The sequence below is a fragment of the Propithecus coquereli genome, unplaced genomic scaffold (assembly GCF_000956105.1).
Source record: "Propithecus coquereli isolate 6110/MARCELLA unplaced genomic scaffold, Pcoq_1.0 Scaffold168, whole genome shotgun sequence".
Lineage (NCBI taxonomy): Eukaryota > Metazoa > Chordata > Mammalia > Primates > Indriidae > Propithecus > Propithecus coquereli.
Window position 1 is genome coordinate 1,829,236 of NW_012141413.1, and position 16,807 is coordinate 1,846,042.

The 16,807-nt window shown below is 48.9% G+C and overlaps 1 protein-coding gene across 1 annotated transcript; it reads left to right on the plus strand.

Moving 5' to 3' along the window:
• The first annotated feature begins 8,601 nt into the window (after nt 1-8,601).
• Nucleotides 8,602-13,743, plus strand: GJB2 (gap junction protein, beta 2, 26kDa). The gene is made up of 2 exons (XM_012641690.1): nt 8,602-8,684; nt 11,706-13,743. Exon 2 carries the CDS (start codon nt 11,728-11,730, stop codon nt 12,406-12,408), a length of 681 nt encoding a protein of 226 aa, XP_012497144.1. The 5' UTR covers nt 8,602-8,684; nt 11,706-11,727; the 3' UTR covers nt 12,409-13,743.
• The last annotated feature ends 3,064 nt before the right edge of the window (nt 13,744-16,807 follow it).

Below are 16,807 nucleotides of genomic sequence, written 5' to 3' on the forward strand. Positions count from 1 at the left end.
AAAAAAAAAAAAAAAAAAAAAAGGAGGGAAGGGAAACGGAGAGAGAAAAACACAGTGTGAGAATAGCGAGGTTTTTTTTTTTTAATTCAGAATATTACGGGAGCACAAATGTTTTGTTTACATGAATTACTTTTGTACAGTTTGAATCAAAGTTATAAGTGTGTCCATCACCCAGATAGTGTGCATTGTACCTGTTAGGTGTGAATTTACCCATCCCCTCCTCCCCCCACCACCTGCTTGATTTCCATTGAATTTTACTACCATACGTACACGAGTGTTGATCATTTAGTTCCAACTTAATAGTGAATACATGTGGTGTTTGTTTTTCCAGAGAATAGTGAGTTTTGGTTTTTTGTTTTTTGTTTTTTTGGTTTCTTTCTATCGTCCAAAAGCTTTGAGAGTTTTGCCGCGGGATGTACCAGTCCGGCTGTCGCCGTGAGGATCTGCTGGCTCCTTTTGCTGACAGCTCCCACTCAGGGAAGCCTAGTGCACACCATTTCCATCATCAGAACTTCCTCACACTCAGGAGGGAAACGGTTAAACGGATTATAGTTGAACTATGCTATAGATGACAGGCAGCTGCTAACAGAACAAGGTAGCTCTCCATGCACTGACATGGCAGAACACCATGTGTTCCGGCCTCACTGATGCACGCACATAAACTTGAGTGTGTGCGTGTCACGGCACAGAACAAAGTGAACGATCACACAGCAAACTGTTCATGGGGAAGGAAGAGGGATGACTTTCACTTTTTATTCTACCTGATTCTGTATTTTCTGAGTTTTTTGTTGATTATCTATTACTTGTTATTTTTAAAATAATAACGAGAATTAATTTACCCTTAAAAGAAATTTTCTTTGCAATAAAGTACCCTATCTCTAAATAAGCATTTTTAACTGCAAGTATAGCCATGCTATTTGTAGGATTATCAAATAGCTTCCACACTGGTTGGAAATAATGTAAGAGTAACTACGACAACAAAGAAGTAAAATGAATTAATAACATACAGTAAATGCTATTACAAACTCATCGTTCAAGCTAATTGTCCAAGGATATCACAAAGACCCTTGACAAATGGGCCTCCAGGAAGAGTGACATCTGAGAAGCTCCCCAGCTCTCCCTGACAGCCCAGCCCCTGTCTCGGGGACAGCACAGCTGCATGTGTGTACATGTTCCATCGATGACTCAGTTATTGTAACTTTGGATGTGAATTTGTCATTTTCCCTTTGGTGCTTTCAGTTTTGCCTCATGTATTTTGGAGCTCTGTTATTTACTGGACATACATTTAAGATTGATGTCTTCTGATGAAATGACCCTTTTATCATTTGAAATGTCTCTCTAATTCTGGTAATCTCATTTTGAAGTGTATTATGTATAGTACAGACACTCCAGCTTCCATCCCATTGAGTTTGTGTTATTTTTCAATATGCCTGTGAGTCTACTTCTATTGACTGTTTTCTTCTCTCATGATTATGGGTCTCATTTTCCTGTTTCTTCACACATCTTGTAACTTTTTACCAAATGCTGGACATTGCATATGAAAGAATCTCCAGGAGTGTTTTGTTTGTTTTTGTTTTTTTCCAGTGAGTGCAAGTCCTTTTCTCTTTGCCAGGTGGCTGGAATGAGAAGCTGATCATTCAGATTTCATCAGGAGTCAAGCTGAGCTGAGACTGAGCTCCAGTGTTCATTGAGTGCATTTTCCATTGTCCTTAGCCTAATCTCAATTCCCTACACCTCCAGTATGGAGTGACTGGTCTCTTTGGTCTTTCTGGTGTGTGAGCTGGAAAGAGGCTAAGACACAGATTTCACATCATTTTGGTTCACCTTACATTCAACTCCAATGTGGATTCGAAATTCACGCATGTGAAATTATTTCACGCTGTCTTCCAGTCCTGCCTCCACTGCTACTTCTGCAGTAAGTTTGGGGGCGGCAGGGGGACTGTTGGGCCAAATGATTTATTTTTGCATTTGGGGCACTTCGAAATTCCAGTCCACCTGGAAACCCACACTATTAACAAAGTTTTGGCTGATTTTTCCTCAACTCTAAAAAGGCTCTGCACCTACAGAGGCTTCTCCACCTCCACACACAAGCCCCACACTCCCCCCCACCTCTGGGAGCAGCCGTGGCTGTCTGCTCAGCCTCACTCCTGCAAGTCTGTTCATCAGAGCTTACTCCATCCGTTGGTCTTTGGTAATTGTCATAGAAAAGTACAGTTTTCATTTTATCAGGTTTCTTATTATTGTTACCATAGGCATAGTGATATTTTGCATTCTATATTTTAATTAGAAGGAGAAGCCACAGTGTTGTTTGTAATAGCAAAAGACTGGTCCAAATGAGCACCCAAAAAGAGGATTTTTAATTAAATTATTATATAATCACATAAACGAATACTATGAAACTATGTGAAAGAATGAGTAAACTGTTCACTTATATAAAAAGATCCCCACAATATATTAAGAAAAGCAAAATGTAGAATGGTATATAAAATATCCTACCTTTTGTGCAAAAGGGATAAGAAAAGTAATCAATATTTACATGGGTTCAAATCACATATAGACTCATATCACATTCCTGTATATATAGAAATTCTGAAAAGACAGAAGAAATTAATAAAAGTTATTTTATTGTGTTTTTTTATAGTTTCTTGACTCTTGAGACTCAGTTTCCACTTCTGTAGAATGGAATTAAAAATCCTTTCTCCATGCAATTATACCATAAAATAAACATAAAGCATTTGGCATACTTCAGAATATCAAGTTGTGGATATTCCACAAAGATTCTTTGGATCTTTGGATATTCCCAAAGATTCCTTTATTTATGTTTATGTGTTTTTGTGTGTCATGTACACAATATAAATTAGTCATTCAATTATATTACTTCTGCAACACTCCATTTTTTTTTTTTTTTTTTTTGGTACTTTAGTCCCCTTCTTATCAATGGTTTCACTTTTTGTGACTGCAGTTACTCGAAGTCAACTGTGGCCAGAAAATGTTACAGTATTTTGAGAGAGAGAAAGACCACATTCACATAACGTTTATTACAGCATATTGTTATAATCATTCTATTTTATCTTTAGTTATTGTTGTTTATCTCTTGCCTAATTTGTAAATTAAACTTTGTCATAGGTATGTTTGTATAGGAAAAAACACAGTGTACACAGGGGTCGGTACCATCCAAAGTTTCAGGCATCCACTCAGGGTCTTGGAACACAACCCCTGAGGACGGAGTGGGACCACTGTAAGTTGCAAGCAGGGCTGTGTCTTTCCAAAGCCCATCAATCTAATAACCCACATGCAGCGTCACACAGCGTGTACGAATACGTGAATGTTTCCCACCCAATACCACCTTCACCTATGTACAGGAGCCCGATATCAGTAACACCAACAGCCCAATCCTCTAAATTCCCTACCATCCTGGATTCATTTCGAAGCCAATAAGGAGACAATAAAAGGCATTTTGTTTATTGCTTCCTCTTTTCCAAAACATAATAGTCCAATGCTTACGCTTGACATTAAATACATAACCCATTAAAAAGGCCGAGCCATGCCCTTCGATCATCCTAGCCATCAAAGCACTATTCACATCCCCTTTTAGCCAAATAATTGTATTAAGTAAAAGATCTAACCAAATGTTGCTACTGCTTCTCAAATCACAAAGAAGAGCTCTGGGAAAAGAAGTCTAGTGGTAGGACGTCCTTTTCCAACCTGAAATAAGGCTCCTAAGCAGCCCACCCACAAATAAATCTCACCAGACTGGAGTTTCTTGGACCACTGGGCTGTGAGCGGAAAGCACCGCAGAGCCGGGAGGCTGCCCCAGGGCCTTGCTCTCTGCCCTCGCAGGAACACCACCCTTTCACCTGAGGTCGCAGTGCATGTCTGCTTCCCTGGAAATGGAACAGAACAGTGGCTTCCCAACTCTGCCGTGAGAGAGAGGGAAAGCAAGGGGTCTGCTTTACACTGGATCCAGGACGCACAGGGGTGGGAAAGCACAGACATGAGATTGGTGTCTCCTAAAGCATTACTTATCCTTGCTAAGGGCACGGTACTCTGATAGTCTCTTTTCTAATCCGGTTCATTTCATTAAAAAAAAAAAAGAAGAAGAAAAAGAGGTAAATTTATTTCCCAGCCCACTGATGAGGTCCGGGCGCAACACTGGGAGGAGGAAAAGACCGCGTTTTCCTGCCGCCGCCCGCCGGCTCGGCGCACCAGCTTCCCGCCGGCTCCTCAGTGCCATCCACCGCGCACTGTGGGTATTGCAAGCGCCTTTTTCCCTCGCGCAGAGATTTTTTAAATAATGAGATTAAATCAGAGACCGCAGAAAACTTCTTCCCCCAAAGTGGAAATGGCTCTGAAACAATTTAAGGAATAGTTTAAACGAGTAGCTAACACATTAGCCCAATTCTGAATTCTAAGGCCAAAGACTTCATATCCAGCCCCCAAAGAGGGGCTTCGCAAACTACAAACCACCCCTGTGACTGGGACCTCAGCAGCTAAACTGACTACGTAATCAGAGGTTTCTAGAAGGTGAAAATTTTAAATTTGAGACCTTCTTGACTAGCATTTTATAAAAAGCTGGAGTAGTCTATCCAATACAGCACAGCCAGGAGTTGCTGCTCTACAGCCCCTTGTCAACCCCACGTCTATAACTTTTTGCTACAGCAGCTCATCCTTCGGGTGTTGACTCTACCTAACTCGGTCCAAAAGCCCTTCAAGATGATAGATGACCCCATAGTGGTGTAATGGGAACTAGAATGTAGAAATCACTTTTGCCTTTGTGAATGACACAGAATTTCCATTTCACGAGCCACCGTAACTTACAGGATTTACTTTTTGTATTCAATAGAAGTAAATTTTTTTTACCATTGTATCTTGGGAGTTATAGCTCTGGGTTAATTTCTGACCAAAACGTGCTTTTGACACAAATACATTTGGAAATATCTTTGTAATTTCTCCACAGTCAGCTTAAATAATCGTAAAAGAGCTACCTGGATGCATTTACAAGCCAAGGAGATTAACTGACTTTCCTATGGCCTTGAAACCAAGAAAAATTTAGCAATTTGAATTTCCTCAAAATATTGTATGTGTGAAAATAAGAATAGAATGAGGCAAATAAAAAGCCTATAACAGTTTCAGTTACAAGTTAAAAATTGGAATCTTTAAGAATGTCTAATTTAGCAGTGAAGAAAAAATAATTACATTATTGAAGGCTGAAATCTCTTTTTTTCACTGTTTGACTATAACGATTGACTTTCCCCTAAATGATTTGACATAAAAAATTTTCAGAAAACATAAAAGAGGGTGTGATTTAATCATGCAGAGAGAAGTTGTAGTGAAACGGTGCTCACTGTAATCGTTACCTACAAAGGGTCCCAGGGAGCTGCTCCTGCATTAAAATTACAGCATCATCTGTAAGTTGTTATGCATTAGTCAAAGATGCCGGGGGTGCTTCACTTTCCAAGTGCTATTTTGAAGAGGACTAAATTTTTTCTTTTTTTTTTGCCAGTTATTAATATGGTTAATATTTCAATGGCAAAGCCAAGAAAAGGGTGCGGTCCAATAGCTAATGGCTCCTGAAGAGACATTCAGTGGATCTGACTTGCCCCAAATTGCCAAGTGGTAAGACAGGAGCTCCATTCTCCCACAAGTCTCTTCTTGTCTTGCAGCATTTTCTGCCATCACTTACATATGATTTGTGAGTCTGAAATTTAACTAAGACATTTTTAAGGCACATTCAGAGCATCCTTCCCGGGGGAAATTCAACCAGCTGCTCCATTAGGCAGCTGGCAAGCACTCACTCACTCCAATGTTCAGACACATGATTTGTCTGAACTGATTTCTTGCACAAGGGCAACATCCTTCTTTCTGGTTTATTTCTAAAACAACTGTCAAATTAAAATGCCAAATAGCTTGAAGCATTAGCATTTTCACCTTATAACTTTACAAGTGCATAACTTTAAACATCTGCATAAAAGTTCAGCTCAATTCCAGTCACCTGCTTGGTGTTACACATACATGTAAAAACATTACTTATACGTAGCTCTGACACTCAGAAGTGACAAGGTGTGGCTCTCACAGACCCTTTTCGGTTAATCATCAATAGTTACCTGATAAGTGCACACTCTTCATTCAAGATCAACCCAGGAGCCTCCAGAGTGTTTTTTCTACAAAGCCAAGTCAAAAACGACTCTCTAAGCAGTCAGCCCCTCCAGGTTGGTGAGGCAAGGTGTACCAGCCCAGCAGCAGGTATGCCCTGAACTCCCACTGTGTGCTTGCTGTGGTGCGGGGTCAGCTGGGGTGCAGGAACTCAGCTTTGGGGCTGAGCTTCCCTGGGGGCTGGTAGGTCAAAAGATGAAGACTTGTGAAAACAGGGTGAGAAAACTATGGTTTATTTCCAATGTTTACATTTCTGTTAAAAGTAATGTTTTTAACAGAAAAAAAATGTAGCAATACGATTGTGTTGTGTGCAAAATAATTACACGATTTATTTTCTAATTAATTTAAAGAAAAAATTTTTAATTAAAAAAATGTGGTGTGATCTGCTAGTCAGATCTACATCTAAGCCTATTTGTAAATAACTTCAAATATTCCAACTTTTCCCACCTTTCCCCCACCTCACCTCTCCTCCTTCTCTTCCCCTTCTCTGGAGGACACAAAAAATATATCAATATATATAAAATTCCCTGCCCCAGAGGACCCCCCAGTGTGGGAAGAAAACATCAACACAGAAAAACAGCAGAAATCACACAAAACAATAAAAAGCAAGTGCCGAATTGTAAGTGAAGACTTGAGAGCTGCAGGAGTTCTAGCCATAAATCCCTGAAAATATGGAGTGGCCGTGATAATATAATTAGCCCACGACGCACAATTATGCAAATCGGGAGAACCAAGTCAGGGAAAATAAGGAAAAGAAAGTCGAACCTATAATTGAAATACAGGCACTGAAACCTAAGGTGGAATTTTTCAATGGGCGAATCACTTTCAATCTCCAAACTGTCTGTACCTGCCAGCTTCCTACAGTGGTTCTAGAACCTCCTTTCCTTCAAACCCAGGCAGGACTCCTAAACAGCATTGCCCCTGAGGAACCAAAGGGAGAGCCCGGCGGCCCCCACCCACCCCACGTCAGCGCTCACCTCTGCCCCGGACGGGTCGCGCGGGGCTCTGGCAGCTCTTGGAGCTTCGCCTCTCGGGCACAGACGCTCCCTCTCCCACGAAGACACAGAGCCGGCAGGCGGGGCGGAAGCGCGGGACAAAGCTCACGTCGCCCACACCAGGCCGGCCTGGGTGGCCCGTGGTGATGGGCGCCAGTTTTGCAAGGAAAAGCCGTTGCCAGCGGTGGCCACACGGGAAATCCATTTCCGAGGCCAGATGTGCCTTTCAGGGCGAGTCACTAGCTTCACTTGACAGAGACGGACCCGAGCGAAACCCGCGCCGGGCAGCGAGCGGCCTGCGTCCCGCACCGGCTCCTCTCCTGCCCGGCGAGGGGCGACGGCCAGCGAGGCTGGACGCGCTGTCCCCAAACGCGGCCTGCTCTTGGTATTTTAAGCCCTCGTCCGCTTGCTCTGTGAATATCCCCTTTCTGCCACTTGTAGCTCGAGACATCAAAAGCACCCAAGTGAACACGAGACCCCGCACCCCGAGACCAAGCTTGCGGGGAAAGAACTGGGCTGTGCCGCCCCGGGGTCCCCCCAGAAGGCCCACCGGGGCCCTTGCGCGGGGCGCGCACCGGGGGGGGGCCGGCAGACTTCGCGCGCACTTCCCTCGCTGAATAATCCAGCCCCCACCCCCACGGAGAACCCCGCAGTCCCCAGCGGGGCGGAGGACCGAGCGGCGGGGCGCACGCGGGGCGCACGCGGGCCGGGCGTCCAGGGCGGGCGGAGACGCCGCCGCCAGCCGCGGCCACAGCCGCACCGTCTCCCCCACCCCCAGCGCGGCCCGTGGCGCGCTGCTGAAAGAGACGGAACCAAATCGGGAACTCGAGCAGGGGTTCGTTCGGGTCGGCTAGCGAGATGTGCGGGGAGAAAGAAGCGGGGCCTCCCCGCACCGGCGGCGCCGCTCCTGCACCGCCCTACGCCCCGGCTGCAGCAGGAACCGGCCCTCGCCCCGCGCCCTGGTCCCCGCAGCGACGGCCTCGCGGGCCCCCGCAGCCTCCCCGCGTCCTGGATGAACGCATTTTTCCAATTAAAAAAAATGAAAGCAGAGCTGTCATGCAACAATCCTCTCAAACTAGTCGGGAGTAGAAGTCACAATAACACCCACACTCTCCCTCAACCCCACACACTCCCCGAAACGCGGGGCTCTGAGGCCGGGCGCGGCGTCCTCCCGGGATCGAGACGCTCAGCCTGTGCCCGCTCGCCCGGGACGGCGGGGGGCTCCGGGTGCGGGTCTCGGGCACCGGGACGGGGGGGAGGATCCGGGGCCCGGGAAGCCCTGGGGACGCGGCAGGCCGGGCGCGCCCCGCCCGCGGCGCTGGGGGCGGCCGGCGCCGAGGAGCCGCCCCCTCCGTAACTTTCTCGGTAGCTCCGGGGAAGAGGCGGGGTGTGGCGCGCGGTTAAAAGGCGCCGCCGCAGGAGACAGGTGTCGAGGACCCGCAGCGCCCGGCGCGCTCCGCTCTCCCGACTCGGAGCCAGTCGGCCCCGGCCCAGCCCGCGGACACCCCAGCGCCCCACCGCGCCGCCCCGCCGCAGGTGAGCCCGCCGGCCCGGAGCCCCGGCGCGGGGAGGGACGGGGACGGCCGGGGCAGCCGGGGTCGGGCGAGACGGCCCCGCGCCGAGCCTGGCGGGGGGAGCGGGCGTCTCTCGCGCCGAGCTCCGGAATTCGGATCCCGCCGGACCGGCCGCGGGGGAGGGGAAGGAAGGGGGCGAGCGTGGCCCGGCGCGATCGTGTCGTTGTCGCCAATATTCCTTCGGGACAGTTCTCGCGCGGCCGCGCGGCTGCTTCGTCTCCCGGCTCCAGACGATGCAACCGACCGAAGTTAGCGTAGAAAGACACCGGGCTTCGTTTGTGAGGCCGAAAGCCCCGCGGGGGAGCCGACCCTTCCCTCCGCGCGCTCTGGCGGGGACGGCGCTCGGCGCGGCTGGAGGCGCGGGTTGCGGCAGGACCGCCCGGGCCCGCCCGCAGCCCCGGTTCCGGCGGCTTCTCGTTTTCCTGAACGCGGCGAGAGGCTCGTTCGCAGGCGGGAAGGGGCGCGCAGGACCCGGCCGCCAAGGCCGCGGTGCGCGGCCGGGGAACAGGGCCTCTGGGCGGTGGCATCGGCCCCTCGACCCTCCCTCCCCGGGGGGAAATAAGCGCGAACAGTGCTCGTGGCCCCGCTTCCTGAGAGCCGGACACTGTGACCACTTACCGGGGACTGTCTTGAGTGTGGGACGGCCGTGTCCCCATCTGCCCTCTGAGCGCTTTCAAAACTGCTGCGCTAAGTCAGTTACCGACACCCGCGAGGAGGTCGGGGAGCCGGTCGGGCCCCGGGCACCCAAGGGTAGAGGAGCGAAGGGCTAAAGAACTCCTTTTGCCTCCTCTGGAACCGGCTCGTCCACCCAGTTCCTTCCCGAGGAACCGAGCCAGCGCCCCAGCTCGCCTCTGGCGGTGCGCCAAGCAGGACAGGGCAGCACGGGCCAGGCAGGACCCCGCGTGCGACCCCGCAGGGTCGGCGGCCGGCGTGAACGTCGGGAACCATGTCATCCACTTGCTTGGTCCTTCTTAACCTCTTACTCCTGTCCCCCGGGGAGTCAAACTGCAATTTGCTGCTCTCCTGAAAGGGCCTTTAAAAACGGGTAGCTGCGGCTCAGGCTTTAAAAAACATCAGAAATAGGGTTTGCTTGGAGTTGTGTTTTTCTCAATTGATGGTCACTGGACAGGTGGACGGAAGACTGGAGGGTGTGTGTGTCACTGTGGGAGAGGCACCGGCGTGAGCCGCACCCCCACCCCCGTGTGTTGGGCCAGGTGTATTGACTGAAGCCAGGGGATGGCTCATTTCAGTGAGTGTCCTGTTTTCCACTTAGCGAGCGCCAGCGAAGAACTGGAGCCTCGACCTCCACGACGGCTTTGTGAAACCCTGAGAGTTGCTCTCCGTGGCTCTCCAGTGCCCACGGCAGACCCAGGCTGAGCTGCAGGCCCTCAGCAGGACAGCCAGCGCACCTGACGGCCTCCCCACAGGCTGGGTTTAAGTGGGTCAGCGCTGAACCTGGACTGAGCCACTATTTTTCCCCTTTCTCAAGCTGAATAGGGCCAAATGTTTCACAAGTGTATTTCAATCGGACGGGACTTTCATGCCAGTGTCTCTCTTGCCTCCTCTGACCAAGGTGGCACTGGGTGGTTTCAGCCTGACCTTGGTGCCCCACAGCAGCGACCGTGGGTAATGAGAGACATTCATTTCGAGCCTGCTTTGGGAGTCCGGCAGGAAACAGGACGCAACTTGCCTAAAATGAGGAAAGGAGGATGCTTTTAAGTAAGAGGAGAAGGAGGATTCCCTACCAGTTTAGAGGGGTGGAGAACAGGTGATTCATCCGGATGTGGAGAGGGTGGAATCCTGTTTAGGAGAGGGACTGATTGTGACAGGTACAGCTGTGAATCGGTGAAGACAGAGCACATCTGGGACGAAGAGAAGGAAGCTCATCCACCAGCTTCTCCACATCCGCTTGCAGCAAGGAGCCCTGACCCCAGCCAGCTCCGGTGCCCAACTGCAGTGCAGTCATGGCGCTCTGTTGGGCCAGCAGCTGGGGAATTACTGAGTTGAAGTTTCTGCCATGTTTCATAATGTGTTACTTTAGAAACACTTCTAAAGTGTTTCAATTTAGAAACCACAGCCCACAATAAATATGTACAGTTGCAATACTTACAACACAGGCATCTCTGAGTACCAACTGAGCAGCCAGTCCCGGCATGGCAGCGAGGCCACCAGCTCATACGCACAGCCTATAGGAAAGCCCCGCGCGTGGTGGCCTCTCTCCACGGAGAGACCGTTCCTACCCTCCTTTCATATAAAGAAGGAAGCGAGGCCCTTTGTGAAATTTTAACTTGGGGTACCTCAAATGTAAACTTAACCATTGGTAACGACCATTTCCCTGCCACACGCCAAGTCCATGAAAATTAAAATATTTTAAGCAAAGTGGCTCTTCAGGGAGACTTGTTACAACCGTGCATTAGGTAGATTTCCATAAGTTACATTTTAACCTTGAGAGTCCCCCCTACCTGGCTTCCCAGCCTTTAAGGCCAGGTTGGCCCGAGCCAGTGTCAGTCCCAGTGGTATAGATGCACGCGTGAGGCTGCGAATGGGTCTGCCATTGAACGCTGAGTGATGAGAACGTGTAGGGAGCCGGGCAGACCCTACAGAGGGTTCTGCAGAGGGTTTCGGGGGGTCCAGTCCGAGCTCATTAGTGCCATTAAGCTAAGAAGTATTTTGCTCAGTGGTGCTGTCCCGCACACCAAATTTTTATTATGTGCTAAAAGATTGGGTGAATTACTCAGCTGAACAAGGTAGTCTTGATTAGAGAGCACATGAAAACATGTTCAAGATGGTTTGGGAAATATACATTTAATCCTATGGCAAACTCAGTTGGTTTTGTCCTCACCCATTTGGGTGTGGTTATGTAAGAGCTGGTGTTTGCTCAGGAAGAGATTTAAGAGTGCTTACTTAAGCCTAGACCCAGAGAAATCTCCCCAACCGCGTCCTGACAAGTGACTCTTGTGTTGTGTTCGTTTGTCTTTTCCAGTGCAAACCGCCCAGCGGACAAGATGGATTGGAGCACCCTGCACACCATCCTGGGGGGTGTCAATAAACACTCCACCAGCATTGGGAAAATCTGGCTCACCGTCCTCTTCATCTTTCGCGTTATGATCCTGGTTGTGGCCGCGAAGGAGGTGTGGGGAGATGAGCAAGCTGATTTCACCTGCAACACCCTCCAGCCCGGCTGCAAAAATGTGTGCTACGACCACTACTTCCCCATTTCTCACATCCGACTGTGGGCCCTGCAGCTGATCTTCGTGACCACGCCGGCGCTCTTGGTGGCCATGCACGTGGCCTACCGGAGACACGAGAAGAAGAGGAAGTTCATCAAGGGGGAGATTAAGAGTGAATTTAAGGACATCGAAGAGATCAAAACCCAGAAGGTCCGCATCGAAGGGTCCCTGTGGTGGACCTACACCAGCAGCATCTTCTTCCGCGTCATCTTCGAAGCCGTCTTCATGTACGTCTTCTACGTCATGTACGACGGCTTCTCCATGCAGCGTCTGGTGAAGTGTAACGCCTGGCCTTGTCCCAACACGGTGGACTGCTTTGTGTCCCGGCCCACGGAGAAGACTGTCTTCACGGTGTTCATGATCGCAGTGTCTGGAATTTGCATCCTGCTGAATGTCACTGAATTGTGTTACTTGCTAATTAGATATTGTTCTGGAAGGTCCAAAAAACCAGTTTAATGCATTGCCCAGCTGTTAGATAACAAAACAGACAGCAAGAAAAGGATGAGGCAACCTGTGCTTAGCTGTCAAGGCTCAGTCACCAGCATTTCCCAAGACAAAGATTCTGATCTTAACGCAACCATCTGAAACCCCTGCAGGCCTCGCGAAGAACTCCAGGTGCCTCAGTGGAGCTCTGCTCTCCCCAAGCTCAGCGCGAGGGCCTGACTCGCTGCCCGCATTCATTTTTACTCAAGCTAGTTCCAAGGAGACCCCGTGCCTTAGGGGTTATTGATGTAAGGTACTTTCATATCTTAAAGGATGTCAGCATCTGTTACTCTTTCTCTGAGGACAGGAAAGAAAGGCTGGGTTCCAGAAAGGAAGCTCTGGGTGTCCTGCCTAGTGTTTCCTTTGCCAATTTCCCCCGAATTAAAGGTAAACATAGAGAATCTTGGTTCTTTTATCTGCTTTGGAAGTTTTCATTTCTGACAATGGACAAAGTTATCTAATGCATCAAACCCTGTTATACTTTTTTTTAAGAGAAAACATTAAGGTAAGATAGATTCTTTTGATCTAAAGCTATTCTGGATACTATTATATGTTTCTCCTATTTCAGCGGCTCAGATTGTGATATGTGACTGGTATGTAATGAGATACCATGCCTTAATTTAAAATATGGCCTTTTGGTTATGACTGGTTCTCCGTGCAGCAGAGAGGCCCTCCATCATGTTAACTGTGGCGTATAGTATGGAACAGCATTGCAGCCTCTCTCAAGAGAGACAAACATTTCTTAAGAGTGATGGCCTATGGCAGCAAATGGCCTCATTTCAAACATTTCGGTGTGATGTTGCGTCATGCAGACTGGACGCGCCAGCAAGTACTACCTGTGATGCAGGCTGGCTCCGCACGCCTGCCCTCCCCAGTACCGTGGCAAAGGTCGCCAGCGTCGGCAGGAACGCAGACGTGAGAGGCTGCTTGGGAGTTTCGTGAGCACAGCACAATTTAATGGTGCAGACGGAACAGGGCTGGAGGAGGGAGGAGCTGCTGCTGTCAGAGAACAGATGGAAAGACCAGACTCTAAATTCTGTTGATTAAAAATGAGTTTCGTCTACTTCAAACATTTGTTTGCTTCCCTCTTCAGCATCCAATTGTTTTTAAGTAAAAATGGAACTAATACACATTTGAAAAGAATAGAAAGGGTTTAGATAAACATTTAGCAGTTCTACAGGACAAATGAACCCAAATATTACCATTATTCTCAGCATGGTTTCCAAAACAGGGTACTCAATGAGAATAAGCATTTCCTGTTGCCAAGAATAGCATTGTTAAAACATTTTGTAATAATAAATAATAGCTTTGATTACATGCTTGTAACTGAAATAATTTTGTAATGTCTCAAATATCACTAATATTAAAATATAGTCAATTCATATAATAATTAAGATTTAATACAGTTTTTAATAGAATAACAAATTTTAATTTCATCTATAGCTATTTTTGTAGAAGTACACGAATCTTTTACATATAACATATAATATATATATTATTATATAATATATAACATAATAAATGCTAAGTTACCAGGGTGGCCATCCACCCTTCTGGGATTCTGCCCCAGTGGCAGATAAGCCTCTGTCACCAGAAAGTTCGGGGTGGGGGAAGGGAGGAAGGAAGATGATTTCAGCTCAACCAACTCCACGCTCAACTCTAACCGGTTTTTGAGGAATGCCGACCTAAGAACAACGGGTCTCAGGGATTGGGAACGTGGCTTGGGACACGCTGAGCTGGGTTGACACGACCAGTTGGCTCCTGGATGAATCACAGAAGCTGACACACTGGAAGGTTATTCACAGCAAAGACTAGCTAAGGCACGAGAAAGTTCCGTATCTGTTTGTATGTAACCAAAGCTGATTCCATGAAACTGCATGCCACTCCTCAGCGCGCAGGTCCATGGGAAGCAAACCCGCCAGGGCACCTGTCCCCGTGGGAGTGCTGCCTGCTGGGCCCGTGGGCCTGCCCAGCCACCAACAGGGCTGTCCCCTCATGTCACAGCATTCCATCCAAAAGCTTCAGAGCATTTTACACATCCATAATTATGAGTATTTTTATGGAAGACCATACACTTTGTAGACGGATTTAAAAGGACAAAAAACAGCCCACTTTCACCCAGGTGATAGAAAAGGGACAATACTTCCTACCTAACTTCCAAGGTACTCTACCATATAGCCTGTTAAAATAACATGCAACTTTTAAAATATAATAGATACATTCACTCCTATAAGCTATGAAGATTCTTGCTCTCAAGGTATTACAAGACCAGGCCAAAATAGTTAGAAGCTACTACCAACAGCTTTTAAGAACTGATAGGTCTGGCCACAAGCCTGAAAATTGGAGCTTGAACTCTGAAAATGATCACCCTGAACATATATCTCAAAGCGTCAGTTTGCAATTTGTAGGTGGCAGAAAAAGCCGTGTCTAGGAGGCCTTCCCCTGGGCTGCACCTCCGCGTGCGTGAGCTCTGGCTGTTCCTGAGCAGGGGGTACAGCCCGTCACCACTGACTGCCTGCACGAGATTCACCACCTGGGAAACGGGGTCTCAAACGACTCTCCAGTAGATGAGCACAGGTCAGAAGACGGTCCCAGCTGGGGGGAGTGGGTCAGGTCCCTGTGGGGGATCAGTGCGGTGTTCTTCTGGGGCCTGGGGTGCCTCTCTTCTAGGTCCCGGACCAAGTGTCAGCTGGAGGGCAGCCGGCAAGCTCCGAGAGGTCCAGGTGGGCAGACCAGAGTTTGCTCACGTCCCCCAACCTCAGCGCCCTCATCTTACAACGGGCTCCCCGAGCACTTCCCCAGCTTAGTGGCAAATACGGTCATTCATGTGAAAGCTCGCCGCGCAGGAAAGCACTGAGTCAAATACAATTGCCATCCGTCTCCACTCGGTAGATCCCAAGCTGGAAAGATCGTGGGTGGTGTTTTAGGTACGAATGACTCGAGCAAAGCAGGATAAGCTGGAACCGGGAGAAAAATGCACATTTACACAGAGCCTGAAAGAAGCGCGACACCAGGTAAGGAGAGACTAGCCGCAGAAGCTGGGGAACGAGTGGCTGAGGGCAAATATTATAGCACCCAAAAAAGACAAGGTGACGACAGGCATGCTACTCTGTGTTGGAAGACAAATCAACAGTTTCCAAAGAGGGCCACTGGCTGTCGGTCAGGGTCTGGACGACCCTACCCAACCCTCACCACGCGCCCTGCACGCACTTCAGGGGCCACGCAGCTGCGCTCCAAAGCAGTTGGCTAGCAAGAGCAGTGTCCTCATTAGGGGATCGGGGAGAAACAGCAGCCTCAAAGGACAACAGCAGCAAGTCCCACCATGCAGAGGATGTGGGCTGCACTTCTAGAGTTTCTCAGGCACAATTTCGTCCCTGAAGCTAGTAACCAGCGCTGCAGGGACCCCCAACATCCCCCACGTTGACAGAACTCAGGGACAATCCCAACTGGGTGAAGCACTCCATTATATTCCTGCACACCTCGAATGATTCATTTTCTCGGCTCGTATTTACTGAGCGCCAACTGAGTGCTGGGAATTATTAGGCACCAGGGCTGTAGCTGTGAACAGAACAAAATCTCACCCTTCGTGGTGAAGGAGACAGACCATCAACAGATCCCCGTGGATGATACCTGCTGCAGGTAAGTGCAGGGGACAAAAGTAAGACAACGTAAGGGAAACGAAGTGCCCGGCTCAGGAAATTGCTATTTAACATGAGGTGGTCGGGGAGGGCCTCTCTGCTAAGAGCTTTGAAGTGAACAGCAGCTGGCACACTGACCCTTAGGGACATTTCCCAGTGGGAGACAAAAGCCAGGATGCCAGGGGTCAAGGAAGAGATGAGGCCAAAGGAGGGAGTTGGTGGGGCCTTCTGATGGATTGTACTGTGCAGCCACGGTGAGGACCTACGGCTGCGAGACGCTTCCTCGTGGGGTGCTGAATTACAGCTTCTGCCCTCCGGCTTTCGTTCTGCCCTCTGGTGGACCCAAAGTAAGTCTATTTTCCACTTGAGAAGGCTTCAGATGGCTGAGAAAAGATCCCAGTTCAACCTCATCCTCCAGCTACACGGCAGCTCCACATTCTCCAGGTGGTCATTCATTCACTCATTCCGCATTAAGCACCGACTGTGTACCACCCTACTAGGTGCAAGCTGCTTTAAGTTTCCCTAAGAAAGAATAAAATGCATTCTCTGACAGTCAAGCAGTGGTAACTCTGCCAGGAGTCTCCCGGCAAGAGAAATACTCTTCAGTCCATGAGTGTCGTCCTAGAAGGGAGGTGGCGCGAGGCCACCAGTGCAGCCCGCCAAGGCCCAGCCACGGGCCCGCTGCACTGGACAGCACAGTGTTGCTCACTGGCCTCATTTTCACTTAATAGCCC

Coding starts and splice junctions, on each gene's coding strand:
- GJB2 (XM_012641690.1), top strand. CDS start 11,728: ATGGATTGGAGCACCCTGCACACCATCCTGGGGGGTGTCAATAAACAC.